We start from the raw sequence: 14,522 nt of genomic DNA, 5'->3' as shown, positions 1-14,522 counted from the left end.
GTAATTAGGTGGTAACAAAATCTGGACATTCTTATCTTTGCAAATCACACCAGGTTTGTGGGGGCGGGGGGGGGGCAGGGAGTGGAGTGGCCCTGCTCAGGAGTGAGGGAGGCTACTGTGGGGGCCGGCGCGGGAGAGCGAGCTCTGGAAATAAATCTGCCAGCCCTGATCGTTTGCCAGATGTGGAGGGCACCACGGGATAGGTTTAAATGAGTTGGTATTTAATGGGAGATTATGTTGAATTGTCAGCTGCTTGCTTCCCTTTGTAAATCTGTATCTCAAATGGTATTTCATGTGACGTCTTTGTTCTCTTCTTAACTGCCGCATGATTCGAGCCTACCTTGGAGATCTGAATCTTAATTTCATGGAGCAGACGAATGGAAGGAAGGGCCTTGGTCTCCTGAATTAGTCCCATTTTAGTTTAGAGACAAGGACTTCCTGAAATGTCTCATCAGACCCATTCCTATCTGCTGATGGGCACTGATTTTTCTGCTTTCTGGTCATCTTTGGCACCTGTTAGGGGGTATTTTTACAAAATGCTAATTCCTGCGAGCTGGTTTGTTTATTACACTTGTGTTGCCTCCTGCGGTGCCCAAGATGACAATGTGAGTACTGGGAGCACGGTCCTGGGAAAGCACTCGCTCACTGCTCAAGGACCCAGAGCCCTAAACCATGTTGTAAAATGGAAGTGTGGATATCTAATTACCTCCATAAACCTTGGTGGAGTCTCTTGGTTGGAGTCAGGACCCCCTGTTAGGGGAAAAATAAAGTCCTATGTTTGCAGGAAAATATTATACCAGACTGCCCCCAGGCAAAATATTTATTAGCCTTCCTGTGTCTTCACTGTATTTTAGTTACTCATCTGGAGTCTGAGCAAGGGAACGGGGTTTCTGCGTACCTAAAATACATCATATTGAAATGAGAGCTCGACTTCGTTGCTGTGAAAATTTTTCAGATAACAATTAAAATAGAATAAGAAGAGCAGAGGGCTGGCTATAGAGCTCTGAATGGCTGCGTCTGTGTTGAGTGCCAAGTTGCTACACACACATACGCGCGCACGCGCACACACACACACACACACACACAGCTTCTGAAGCAAATTCAGTCTTATTCTTTGAACGTACTAGCTTTTGTCTACATAGAATCCAGCCTAATTATTTTTGTTTGGTAATTAAAAGTCCTCGGTTAAAAAAGGAAAAAAAGGAGCAGTATATATAGAAATACAAGATAGAAATCCCCACAAACAGCAAGTGTTAATGTCCAGAGAGCAAATGCTAATATTTTACTGTGTCGGTAGGAGGATAATTCTATTAAGGCATTGTTGTGTGACACTGTCAATTTTTCAACTTGAAAATAGGGTAGGTAGCCTTTTAAGAGTTGCTTCACTGCCACTTGAGCTGAGAGGTGAACATGGTCACTTTTCAGGAAGCCTGCCCTGCTTCAGAGGAATCAAAAAGCCTGCCTGCCCTTCCCGTTTTCTAGAGGACTGTCAGTACAAGCTAATCAGACCTTAAAAATGGGTCTGTTGCTCAGGAGGGAGATTATCAGGGGAGAAAGTTCGGTGCCCTCTTACGGAGTGGGGGCTGCTTGGAAAGCGTGGGCCTGCCGTATAGTAGGTGTGCTTCTCCATCCTAAGAATTTCCTTCCACTGAGTTCCATCTGATTTCTCAGCATGGGGTGTGTGTGTGTGTCTTTTGCCTTATTTCTAGATTAAGGACTAGGAATCATTTCCTTTCCCCCTCTTAACCTGCCTGGTATTCCTCAGTCATGAGATACTTCTGTGTTGTCCTTAAAAACCAAAGCAGGGAATTCATTCTAAACTTCTGAAGTGCTACACACATATACCTATTGATGAAGAACCTAGAGGACCTGAAACTAATGCTAAATTTTCCCTTTGGAACTAATGCTAAATTTTCCTCAAATAAGGAAACTTGGGCCTCTAGTTTGGAATTCCAGACCCACCACCAAACTTTAATTCTCTAACCCTGTAATTAGTCCCTGCTATGTGTCAGGCATGGTGGTAGGCATTATGCAAGGGGCTTACTGTCCACCTTCTAGGAATTCACAGTGCAGAGCTGGAAGCAGGTGATTCAATGGCTTGCAGTCTGGTGCGGTAAGGACAGAGGCACAGTGCACAGATAAAAGCCAAAGATGGCATCACTTGCTTTGTTACTGATGTTGGGAGGTGGGGCAGTGTGGGGTCACTGAACACTAGGGGCATCATGGGCTGGGTCCTGGCAAGTGGGTGCCTAATTTCCTTGGAAACATGTCTTTCTTTATGCTTTGTGTGGCTTTCAATCTGTTCCCATTGCCACCCAAGAAATCATTATGACAACAAGCAGCTGGGGAGAGTTGCCTGGAAGAAATGGCTCTCAAGCTGGATTGGGTTAAACAAATATGCCAAGAATGGTTTTCAGCAAAATTGCTGGAAAGAAGAGGGGAGAATGAGAGAAGGATGTAATTTTTATCCCGTACCATTTACGTGCAGTCTAGATCCTTGATGCTACTTTCTACTTAGAGTAGGTAGAATTTCTAAGACATGGCCCGTATGTTGGATCATTGGATTTTCAGCAGTCTCTTTTTGTAATACCATATTATACATTGAAATAAAGTTCAGAAATAATGCAGCTTCCTTGCATAAATATATTTTAATTCACTATGCTAGCTTAACTGTAATGGGAAGAAAAAATAAATGTGAAATAAAATAGCCTGTTTCTTACTTGAACAGGACTATAGGAAAGGTAAGTAATCAGATGTGCATACCCGCACGTAAGTCACCTCCACTCGGGTACTTACAAATGCAGACTGTTAACAGGTGTGTGGCACTGTAGGCTTATATACTACCAGCATGGACTCAAGGCTCACCTTCCCCCCAGAACCCATGCAATATCAACATGAGTTCATTCTTCATTTGCATAGCTGTTATACTGTACTCTTAAAAATGCAGTAGATTAAAACTGTGCGTGTATATAAAAACTGTGCATGTATATAAAACAGGCTCTAGGCTCAGATCATTATACACAGGCTTTTCATCTGCGTGAATGTCCAGTGAGCCAGTCTTCACTGAGCAAGACTCTGTCTGCATTGCAGGACATCCACCATCCCTGGCCCCCGCTGGCAATCATTATAACCACCAGAAAAAGGCCCCCATAAATTTTCAAATTTCCCGCTAAGTTCTACTGCTTTAGATGATTAAGCTCAGAAGTCTGGGCCCTTTCTGTGGTTTCGGGATTTGGAAATAGGCAACCAACAATTAGTTTCAGAGTCTTGTTGCTGTTTCCGTGATAACATTTCTGGCCATTGGCTTTGTTGATGACTTTAGAGCAGCAATGTCATTTAACACCAGAAATTGGATGTCACTGACTGAGTCCTGCAGAAGGGAGGTCTAATTTCCATTAAAACATGAATTTCATCTGTCCCTGTGATGCTTCTCCTTGGTCATAGCTCAGCCTAAACTGCTCATCTTAAGGAACACCCAGATTATTCCATAATTCTCATTTTACCTTTTGCTTCTGTTTCTACAGCAGTTACCCAGAGTACTCCCTTATGTTTCCTTAGTACTTGATGCAAATCTGCAGAGTTAATTTAGTGAAGGAAGCTGTGAGGGGTCCTTAACAAGGCTGGCACCATCATCTAGAAAATTCCTTTTGTTAGGATTCTTTTTTATCTTTTCTTTTAGGGCAGTCACTACTTTGTTACTGAAAGAAAGAAAGAACAGGAAAGAAAGGAAAGGACCAAACAGCTGGTGTTTAATGACTCCGTCAGACCCAATTATAAAACACCAACTACTTACTTTGATTTGTGTGTATCCATGCCATGGGTATACTTAAAAACAGTAGACTCTGCCAGAACTCATTTTGGCTTTGTTTACATTTATCTTTTAAACGTATAAGACTATTGATGGCACCTCACCAAGGTTATAACCCCTTTATAATCATTAATTTTTAATCTGGAAAAGAGTCTTGGGGGCAGCAAGACTCATCTATATTTACTTGGATGCTCAAATGAAAATACACAGGGCTCATGCATTTGTTGGCTAAAACAACCCAGGAAAGCCCCCGTCAAAGGTTAGGAATGTGATATCTTTCTGCTTCCAAAAGCAGCAGCCCTTTATTTAAGATGCTTTTCCATTTAATTTAATTATCCTTGAACTTCCTGCTGAAGGTTTTGAAAAATCCATGTTAGAAGGAGGGGGAGTTCAGCATGTTAAAATTGCTCCATTTCTGGGTTTGGGCCTTTATTTACTCTGTCTTTGGACCCAGTTGGTTTATTGTGTTAAATCACTATTGTCAGTTTCTAAGGGAGACTGTTTCTACATTTGCAGAATTATGTTTTCAGTTGTTCACAGTTGTCTCTGGTTTCCTCAGATTTCTAATTAAGAAAAAAGATGCTAGTATCAGAAATCGAGATTGGCTGCTTCATGTCATATTTCTTTCTTCTTCTTCTTCTTCTTTTTTTAGATTCACAGATATTAGTGATTCCTCGGGAAAACTGGACTTCAGTCGCCTTTCTCCATCTAAAAATGACTACTGGGCCATGCTGGCTTATAACCGGTCCAAGCTCTGCAACATTCTCTTCTCCAATGAGCTCCACCGCCGCCTGTCCCCACGCGGGGTCACGTCCAACGCCGTGCATCCTGGAAACATGATGTACTCCTCCATTCACCGCAACTGGTGGGTGTACACGCTGCTGTTTACCTTGGCCCGGCCTTTCACCAAGTCCATGGTAAGTGAACAGCTTCTGTCGCCGCAAACACCTTATGGACTCGCCATACCCTTTATGGACTCCTGTGTTCTCTTTAGCTTCTTGCGTCTTGTGGTGATGAGTCTGTTCTTAAAAGTCCCATCCTCAGGCCTGTCAGAGCTGTCCGAAAGGGCTCTCGATCATACTTCAGTGGATGTAGATGGCATCTGTTTCTCTAAAGGCTCTTGGAGGGCTGGGTAGTAGATGTGGTTGTCAAGTGTTGCGTTAAGGATGGCTGGAAGTCTTGATGGAAATGCTTCTCTCTATTTTGATGCCATTGTTTTATTGCTATTATGCAGAAAGGGTAGTATTTGATAATGGTATTTTGGGTCAGTATGTGAAAAACATGGATTTGTGATCACTGGATCACAAATGGTATTTTGGGTCAGTATGTGAAAAACATGGATTTGTGATCACTGGATCACAATCAGTGGAAGTGATTCCTTTGTTTCCACTGAGAATCGTTATTTGATGTTCTGAATTCTTCTTTAATGAGTGGAAGTCTCATCTGGAGAACCTTTCGTTGGTTGGAAGTGCATTTTATTCTTTACCTCCCCAAAGGTGGGTCCTTTTCAATGAAACACTTCTGTGGTTAAATTTGGAAATGTTCATAAGGAAAATAGGAATTTTTTACATTTTTGATGGTTGTGTAACAACCACATCTAGAGACATCTTCCATGAAAACATTTTAATAGAAAGTCTTTTAAATGAACAATGCACATTTTACACAATATATTTGATATGGTATTTTTCTAAACAAGAGGACTTTAAAAACACTTGGAGTTAGTGCAAACTAGTACTATTCCACTTAACAAACTAACATCAAGTCGTCAGAAAAGGCCCAGACACATTTTGGGCTTTATAAGTATCACAAGGTGAAATCATTATCCTGGGGAAAGGTCCTGTGGCCTCTGAATACAGTTTATTTCCTCCAGTGGCCATTCGCACACATTGTGGGTAAGGCACTTAACCAATCCTAGCCTGATTCCTCACAACTAAGATGGCCCTGTGGCTTGGTGGGGGATTGACCATAATGGATATGACATTTTATAATAATGGGTATAGCATTTGTCATGATTTTATTCTGACTATCCAGCATGGTAGCCACCTGCTGTATGTGGCTATGGAGCCATTGAGAAGTGACTGATACAGGTAAGAAACTGAATTTTTAATTTGATTTTACTTTAATTTAGATTTATGATTCATTTACACTTAAATATTTCATATCAGAAAACACAGTTTAATGTGCCCAGCAAGGTGTCTGTGTGTGTGTAGTAGGTGTGCAGTAATCCTGTTATGATGGTTGTTATTCTTGTTGTTGTATCACCTTTGGAGAGAACAAAGGTGCACAAAACATCATTATTTGTGTTGCATACAAGGGTTACAGAACTAAGGGAGTCTGAAAGCTGGGAGTCTGGTGGTGGTGTTGTGGGGGGACCTCTATCTCCGTCCCCAGAGGCCCAAAGAGAAGGTTATCGGCACAGTAGGAAGGGTGTCCAGATCAAGAGAGCCTGGTCTTCAACATGTACTTCTGGTCCCCTGGGAAGCCGTAGCAGAATGAAATTTCCATATTCTTGTCTGCCGGTAACTGAGGAACAGTATCTTTTTTCTGCCACAAATACACTTTTTAAGATAAGCATATAAATTATGAAGACTATGAAATGTGTATGTAAGTTTTGACTTTTAGGAAATTTCTAATACTATTTTTCTATATTTAGGTGTCGGGTGGTGTTCTTAGCCATAAGAGTTCTAGAACTCGGTTTATAAGAGTTGGAATGGGAACTAACTTGTCAAACTCACAGCTACTCCCTTCTCGTTCGTAAACATTTTGGACTTCGCGTGTGTGGAGGAGGCATCGGCATGACTGTAACCGGGGATGGGGCTGTGTGACGTGGAACAGAATGGGCTTACTGAAAAGTCTCTCTGATGTTTCATCCTTCTGTATGTGGCTTGACACTCCTTCTGTCATGATAAGACATTCATTTCGTGAATGCAGAGTGCATTTCTACCTTTTTAACACAGATTTGGTTTTGGATAAGCCATATAGTTGCATCCTCTTCTGACCCCTGTGAAATTTGGGTTCCTAAACGCCTGAAGCTTAGCGTGGATGCCACGTCCTCCTCACCACTTGGCTGCCTGTGCCTCCCAGCTCCGTCTGCATTTCACTCCAGAAGTGTTTCCTTTGATACCAGTACACATGCCGTTGCACAAGGTCATGGAATCCAGAAGCACAGCCCAGCCTTGTGCTTGGAGGCTCTGCCTTTGCTTCTCCACCCGAGCTGACTCCCTGAAGTATTAAACAACAGTATTCTAATATCAATGTCCCTGTTTTATTTGCTGTGACTTGCTGTGACTACGGTGATTTTAGTTACAGTAATTAGGTCACCCTTCATGGAGTCAGGCTATTTTAAGTGCCTCTTTAAGGAATATTGTTGCAGATCAGTAATTTTACAATTGGATGTTCTTGTGCAACTTTATTAAATGTAATCTGTCTTTTAAATGTTGCCCTTTTACAGTTATACATTTCTAATTGTTGCTGTAAATGCATTATCACTTTGAAATTAATTAATTTTTCCATTTTGGCCGCCTGCAGTATAATAATCACTAATGAGAAACTCATAGGGATTAATCTCAGCACAGCGACCCCTACTGGTGAATCTTTGGCTTTGGCATCACCTCCCTTTGAATTCTGGAGGTCAGGGCAGGTGGATGAGGAGTCTGGGGGTGCTGGGAGGGGGAGGAACGTTTGTCTCCAATTTGTGTAAAAATAAAAATAATACATACAAATTGAAATAGGATTTTATTTTTTTAAAGAAAGCTTTTTGTCCAGTGTGGTTCTTGAACTTATAACCCTGAGATCAAGAATCACACACTCTGCCTCCTAAGCCAGCCAGATGCCCCGGGAATAGGGTTGTTTTTAAATATGTACAGGATTCTTTAACTGCTTTTGAAACATCTTAAAGGAAACTAAAGTTTGTTGGGAGCTTTCTGATAACAAAGTCACATCCATCGTGTGTATATTATCTGTTACTTTCCTGTCTTTCTAGCTTTCTGTAATGCCATTAAGATACTCTCAATTATATTTTGCATATGCATGTATGAATATACATTGTAAACGTATATAAAGTGTTCATATATAGGTATTTCTCCAAGTAACGCAATTGACAGAACCAGACCCGGTGATGGAAAAGACTTGCAAGGGTAATTTTGCCTATTGGTGATTGTTGCCCTGTGTGTTGATTTTAGATTACTGTCATACACCCAGGTAGGATGCGACTTGGCACTTTAGGCCAGACATCATGATGCTTTATGCCTCAGCATGTGTGTCTTCAGGGATTCCTTCCAAAGGCTCTGCAGTTAGAACTATTACCCTCGTTTTGTAGTTAAAAAGCACAGAGGACTTGCCCAGCTTGCCCAAGAGAATGGCATACTCGTCTGCAGACCCTTTAGGGGCTCCTCAGAGTACCCTTGTTCCTCACAGCGCCCCCCGCCCTGTACATCTCTTCTTGTGCAGTTAGGTTTCCTTTTTAAAATGTTTGAGAGTATCTTCATGAACTTAACCCTCAGTCTTTTCTGCCCCACCCCCCGACAAAAACTTTCGTTTACCATTTCTGGTAAACAACATCTGAGCGAGTGTTCCTAGGTCCAAGCCCGCCCTTTGCAGATCGGTATGTAAATTTGAAGCTGAACGCTGTCACGTGGCCTCTTAGGGTGTTTTGTGTGACCAAATATTTATGTTGGCAGGTAACAGTAGAAAGAATATCATGTGTTAGGGTAGCAAGAGCTTAGCAGATGTTTTAGGGAACTGCGTTTTCAAATCATTTTACGTTAAAAAATGACTTGAGTTTGTAGAACTTCTGGAATGATTGAGTTATGTTTCCTGTGGCCGTGTAAAGCCAGTCATTGTGCTGAGTTTTAACAGATGTGCAGCTACCCCACTAATGGATGGACCTGCAACGCTGGTTCTGTTGCAAAGTTATAAATTATAACTAGGAAAAGCACAAGATGTCATTCTTCTAACCTTCGCAAAAGCCAAGCTGAGTAATTCTGCCCTTGAATAACCCGCTGCAGGGTGATTTATAGTTGTATAATTTAAAACATAATGAAGGAGATAATAGATGTTGATTTGTTCTTTAAATTAGTGTTTTAGAAAAATACTTCCCCCTCCCTTTAAATACCTGCAGCTGACTATACTCTAGATATGATCAAGGACAAACCCCATTCGGATCTTTACTGGTGTGCTGGAATGAAATGCAGGGGCCTTTTTCTGTGTTCGGAGGAGGAGATATGCTTTTCAATGCAGGCATTCCAGCATGTTCTCCACTAATGGAAATATTTCGGGACTCCCAAATGAGGGCTCAATTCTCTTGCTGCCTTGCTGTTGCCATTGCAGATATGTTGGAAAACTAGACTCCTGAGGCCCCACCGTGGTCCGGCTGCACTTGACCTTTCCTGCAGAACTCCATAGAAGGACCTAGAGGCAGCGTTCTTCCTGCTGAGGTCACATCCCTGTGGCCTCATACATTCTTCTCACTTTCCAGGATTATCATTGGCATTGGTTTTATTAGTCACCTCGGATTCTGTTCAGAGCTTTAAAATTAACAGTATTTGCTCAGTTCAGCGTCCAAGGGAAATGGTAGCATGAAAAAGAGCAAAGGATTTAAAATCATTACGCCTGTGTTCAAAATGCAACATTTCCACCGCCTTTCATTATATAATTTTGAAATGCTTCAGTCTCTGTGAGGCTCATATTCTATGTCAGTTTTCATGTTTTGGACTGTGAGTTATTAACACCCAGTTAAAAGTGTTTGGAGTAATAGAGGTTTGTTTTTCCTCATATATCCAGAAATCCAGAGGCTGCCAAGGGTATGTTTAGCTACTGTATGGGCAGCTCCTTTGTGATTGTCTTGGCTTTTCCCTCATGCTTATAAGATGGCTGCAATAGCACCAACCATTGCATCCTCTGTGATGACATCTGAAGGTAGGATGGGAGGGATGGGACCCCTCTTTACATGTCTCCCTTCTTTATCAAGGATAAGAACATTCTATCTCAGAACTGTCCTTTGTAGCAGACTTGCCTTCAGCTCCCACATCCCTTGTCCATATCCTAGGTACAGAGAGATTAGGAAAGTGCATTTCCTGCATTTTTCTATCTCTAGGGTGGGAGGTGAGATTTGGTGGCAAGAAAGAAGGGTGGGATAATGGCTTTTGAGCAGGATCTGTTGAATAAGTGTGTATATAGTTCTCTCATCTGTCAATTAGAAATGCTGTCTATTTTATGGGGTCACTGTGGAAGCAAGTTAGAATTGAGTGGGTGGCACCCGCCTTGTCTGGTCCCTTCTATGCTACCAGTTTCACCTCAAGCTACTTGCAGCCCGATTTTCCTTCCTTTCCCAAGATGTTGTAGTATATTGTCCTTTAGTCTAAACCCCTCCTTTTTCTCTACTTTCAGTTACTTTCTACTCATCCTTTAAAACCCAGTCCACACATCACACCCCAAGGAAGCATTGGATCAAGATCTGGTCAAGACCCCCTTTCTGTGCTCTCCTAAGAGCTGATGCTCATAGTGCTGTCTGATGCATACCAGCACTCCGTACATGGGTGCTGAGTGAACGAAGGAAGGACCTCAGAATTTCTCTTTATAATACTGAACACAGATGCAGTTTAGAAAAATAATTTCTGTGGTTTTTATTTAATGGTTTTCCCCCTCTCTTGAATGTGCTGTTTTAGCATTCATGTTACTGTATCCCTGGTCCATAAAGTAAATGCTCAGTCAATATTTGTAAATGAATAAATGAAAGACGATTAGGTGCTTAATGAATGGCAGTCATTAAGGCATCCCTTACCATCAGTCTGTCTGAGGTGGGCAGGCCCCTGCAGTTCAGAATGTGCAGATAAGGAAGTGGATGAGTCAGGGGGCCCAGCTCGCACCCCACAGCTAGTACATAGGGGAGCTGGGACCAGAACCCAGGCCTCCTCCATATTCCCGGGCAAGCACCGGTTAAGGGATCTGCCATTGGGGTGTGTATGGAGGGAAAGTGTAAGGGGAGAACCGCAAGGCTTGGGTAAGTCAGGACAGGCTCCATCCCATGTTACCTCTTGGGCACATTTTATAACCTGATTAATATTCATGTGTGATACTGGGATGTTACACCTGCCTCATGGGCTTGTGTTGAGAATTGAAGGCACCGAGGAAAACACCGCATCTAGGATGTGTGCGATACTCAACAAACCCTAACTGCTATTACGCTTACCACACATGTTGGGAATCAAAGATCATGACTCTAGGGCGCCTGGGTGGCTCAGTGGGTTAAGCCGCTGCCTTCGGCTCAGGTCATGATCTCAGAGTCCTGGGATCGAGTCCCGCATCGGGCTCTCTGCTCAGCGGAGAGCCTGCTTCCCTCTCTCTCTCTCTGCCTGCCTCTCCATCTACTTGTGATTTCTCTCTGTCAAATAAATAAATAAAATCTTTAAAAAAAAAAAAAGAAAAGATCATGCCTGACAAACATACTAGATGTTCGATATTTATTACTGTGGTTGTTTTTGTCATTGCTACTGTCATCGTTATGTTCTCAAGCCAGCAAAAGTTTGCCTCTCTTTCCAGTGAGTCGATGCCCGTTCTCAGTGATGGCTCTGGGTCACCAAAGGTCCCATAACCCTGTGACCACTGAGCACAGAAGAACCATATCGCAGCCCGAGTAACATGCAGAATGGTAGCTGGGACTGGCCGGGCTGCAGTGGGGCACAATGCAGGCCCTCTGGTTTGCCTGTGTTTTTCATGTTTTTTTTTTTTTTTAAAGATTTTATTTATTTATCGGCAGGGGGGGGAGGAGCGAGCACAGGCAGACAGAATGGCAGGCAGAGGCAGAGGCAGAAGCAGGCTCCCTGCCGAGCAAGGAGCCCGATGTGGGACTCGATCCCAGGATGCTGGGATCATGACCTGAGCCGAAGGCAGCTGCTTAACCAACTGAGCCACCCAGGTGTCCCACGTTTTTTTTTTTTTTTAACCAACATTTAATTTAATTTATTTATTTATTAGAAGATTTTATTTATTTATTTGAGAGAGAGAGCACACAAGGGAAGGGGCAGGAGCAGAGGGAGAAGGAGAAAGAGAATCTCAAGCAGAGTCTGCACTGAGTACATACCGCAACTTGGGGCTCGAGATGGGGCTCAAACCCACAACCTCGAGATCGTGACCTGAGCCCAAATCAAGAGTGGGATGCTTGACAGACTGAGTCACCCAGGTGCCCCCACCCCACGACCAGCTGCCTGTATGAAGCCATACTTTAGCTTTGAGGGAAGATGAGCCCTTTCTTGTTAAAGACAAAGGGAAGAGAAATACGGAGTTCTGTTGGCCCTTAGCTTCTCATCATACCATTTTCTCTGCCTTGCTTTTCAGCATTTTAAGTCTGGTTGGGCCTTTGTTCCCGAATGAGCACCCAAGTGGGGAAAAAGTGACTATCTGGCCTTAATATGTATGACAAATTATTTAATGAACATTTAGCCAAGATGTGAAATTCCCCTAGTTTGACCTTCCGCGGCTTCCTTTCTCCTGCACCCCTGCCGGCGTGTTGGTAATGCGCGGCCCTGGTCCCCGGCCCCTCACAAGCTCTTTTATTGCTTTTAAGTCCATGGTGCTGCCTTTGATCCTCCCCTCCTGGTTTCCTTTTCTCCGATTTCATGCTTCTTTCCAGTGGTTTTTGGCTGGAGCACAGCGTAGGCATCGGAGGCCCGCCCGAGGAGACAGATGCCAGGGGCTCTCATTCCCCTGCCCAGGGACGACGCTGCTGCACTGTGTTTCCTGCGGACAGGGACATTTCTAGAGCTCACCAGACGGACTGATCATTCCTTGTGAGGTGGACAGTGACGTGTGTGTTCAGTAGCAATAAGAGAACTTGGATTTGGTGTTCTCGATTGCTCAGAAACTGAAACCCACCCCCACCCCACCCCTTCTTAGGACACGAAGAAACGAACACACTGAAAATGAGTGGAGGTTTTCATGTCATGTGCAGACCTACTCAGTGCCAGGCTCCAGGCTCCCTGGTTTACATCCCTATCTCTGTCTCACTTGATTTTAGGGTTTGCTGTAATCAGACAATTGAGCATCTCTGAGCAAGCCACTTACCCTTTCTGGGCCTCAGTTTTGTTATCTGTAAAATGAGTCAGTCGATCAAATTAGTGGTCCTGTGGGTTATAGATTTTAGAAAACAGTATAATTCTAATGGAAATAAGAAATGGATACCAATGTAGATTCGTACTTTTAGTTCTCAAACCAGAAAAACAAACCTACCACCATCAACTGTCACCACTGATTTTTAAGGAATGGGTATTTTAATGCCAAAAACTGTAAATAGGACCTGATTGTGGAATACATTCAACTTCTGGAAAACCCATGGGAGTGTCACTGTTGTGTTGTTGAAAGTGCTGGGCCTGCACTTGGGAGTGACTGGCCCAGAAGACCCCAAAGGTCCAAATTTGCTGTAAAGCCAACTGCATCTCCGTTAACGGTCATGAGCCCGAAGCGAGGCCATTAGAAACTCAGACCCATCTAGACTCGCCATAGGAGAGGGAAGCAGAATGAAGGGATCTGAGGTTGGAATTAGAGTGTAAACGGACCTGGCATATAGAATTTCTCTTTTTTCTAACAAGCACCTATTTCAGCCTATGCCCTTTTATAAATAGGACACCCCGTCTACTTACATTCCAGTGTCTGTAGGTCTAGAACCCCCGGTGTGGTTTCACTGGGCCCTCTGTTTCTGGGTCAACTCCCAGGCTGCACTCACAGTGTGAGCTGGGCTGTAAGAATCTGAAGGCTCAGCTGGAGAAGGGTCCACTTCCAAGGTCACGAGCTTGTTGACAGGATTCAGCTCCCTGTGGCCTAGTAGATTGGACACTTGGGTTCTTCTCTGGCTGTTAGCTAGAGGCTTCTCTCTCAGTCCCCTGCCGCAGGCGCCTCTCCAGCATGGCACTTGCTCTATCAGAGTGAGGAAGCTAGAGAGGAAATGGTCTACCAGCAAGATGAGGTGACAGCCCTTTGCAAGCTAACCACAGAAGTGACATCTTGCTACTTTTGCCCATTCTGTTTGTTAGAAGCGAGTCACTGGGTGTGACCCATATTCACAGGGAGAGGAGGAGGATTTCACAGTGGCGCGGAGAACTGGGAGGCAGGGAGTACTTGAGAAGTTCAGTTTCACTGGGTTTTTCCAGTGCCTTTTGTAGGCTTATGTGGTGGCAGATTTACTCACAGGCTTTGACATTTCTTGGCCTCACGCCGTAGCATGCATCCCTGACACGCTGGTGTTTGCCTTGCTGCTCTCCCGTTGGCCTCTTTTCTGTGAGCTTGTCTTCTTCCCCCTTTCTGGGCTGAGAGAGGTATCAGAGGTACCCATTTTGTTTTTTTCTGTATTTATGTATTTCTGCCTCATGATGGGAGATAAGATTTAGACCTTTAATAAGAAAGCTTATGAAAAGAATAAAGAAACGTGTGGATTATGTTTCCTAAAGTCAAATATTTATTTTCTTGCCGCTTTAGTAGAGGGGACCATGCTAATAGATGGCCCAAATTTTCTTTCTAAAGAAACATGTATTGCTGAGTTTTGATTGAGTTTCAAAAATTGGCCAGATACTCTGGACTTGTTTTTTGTTTTTGTTAAGCTATGAAGCTAGATAAGGCTCAGCGATCATTTCAAAGTCCATGTAGAATGGCCTTATTCCAAACTATGTATAGTCTTCAGGATTTCTTGTTTTCTTTTGTTTGTTTTTTAAGTAGGAATGGAAGG

General features: G+C 43.3%; 1 protein-coding gene and 1 long non-coding RNA gene across 6 annotated transcripts in view; one reads left to right on the top strand and one right to left on the bottom strand.

Moving 5' to 3' along the window:
• WWOX (WW domain containing oxidoreductase) overlaps window positions 1–14,522 on the top strand; it is a 711,319-nt gene that overhangs the window by 270,708 nt on the left and 426,089 nt on the right. For 4 of the 5 annotated variants that reach the window (XM_059153118.1, XM_059153117.1, XM_059153119.1 and 1 more), the window contains exon 8: window positions 4,461–4,725. In XM_059153118.1, the coding sequence (XP_059009101.1) occupies window positions 4,461–4,725 (265 nt within the window). Of the gene's footprint in view, window positions 1–4,460; window positions 4,726–6,461; window positions 7,493–14,522 lie in introns of those variants that run through there. The other variant, XM_059153116.1, reaches the window with a different exon arrangement.
• LOC131818539 (uncharacterized) lies at window positions 12,218–13,796 on the bottom strand. The gene is made up of 2 exons (XR_009348869.1): window positions 13,444–13,796; window positions 12,218–12,544 (listed from the first exon to the last, which is right to left on the bottom strand). It is a non-coding gene; the product is annotated as an uncharacterized LOC131818539 (long non-coding RNA).

This window comes from Mustela lutreola, chromosome 16 (genome assembly GCF_030435805.1).
Source record: "Mustela lutreola isolate mMusLut2 chromosome 16, mMusLut2.pri, whole genome shotgun sequence".
NCBI classification, from domain to species: domain Eukaryota; kingdom Metazoa; phylum Chordata; class Mammalia; order Carnivora; family Mustelidae; genus Mustela; species Mustela lutreola.
Note: the sequence above shows the minus strand (reverse complement) of the source record. Positions and strands in the feature narration are given on the sequence as shown.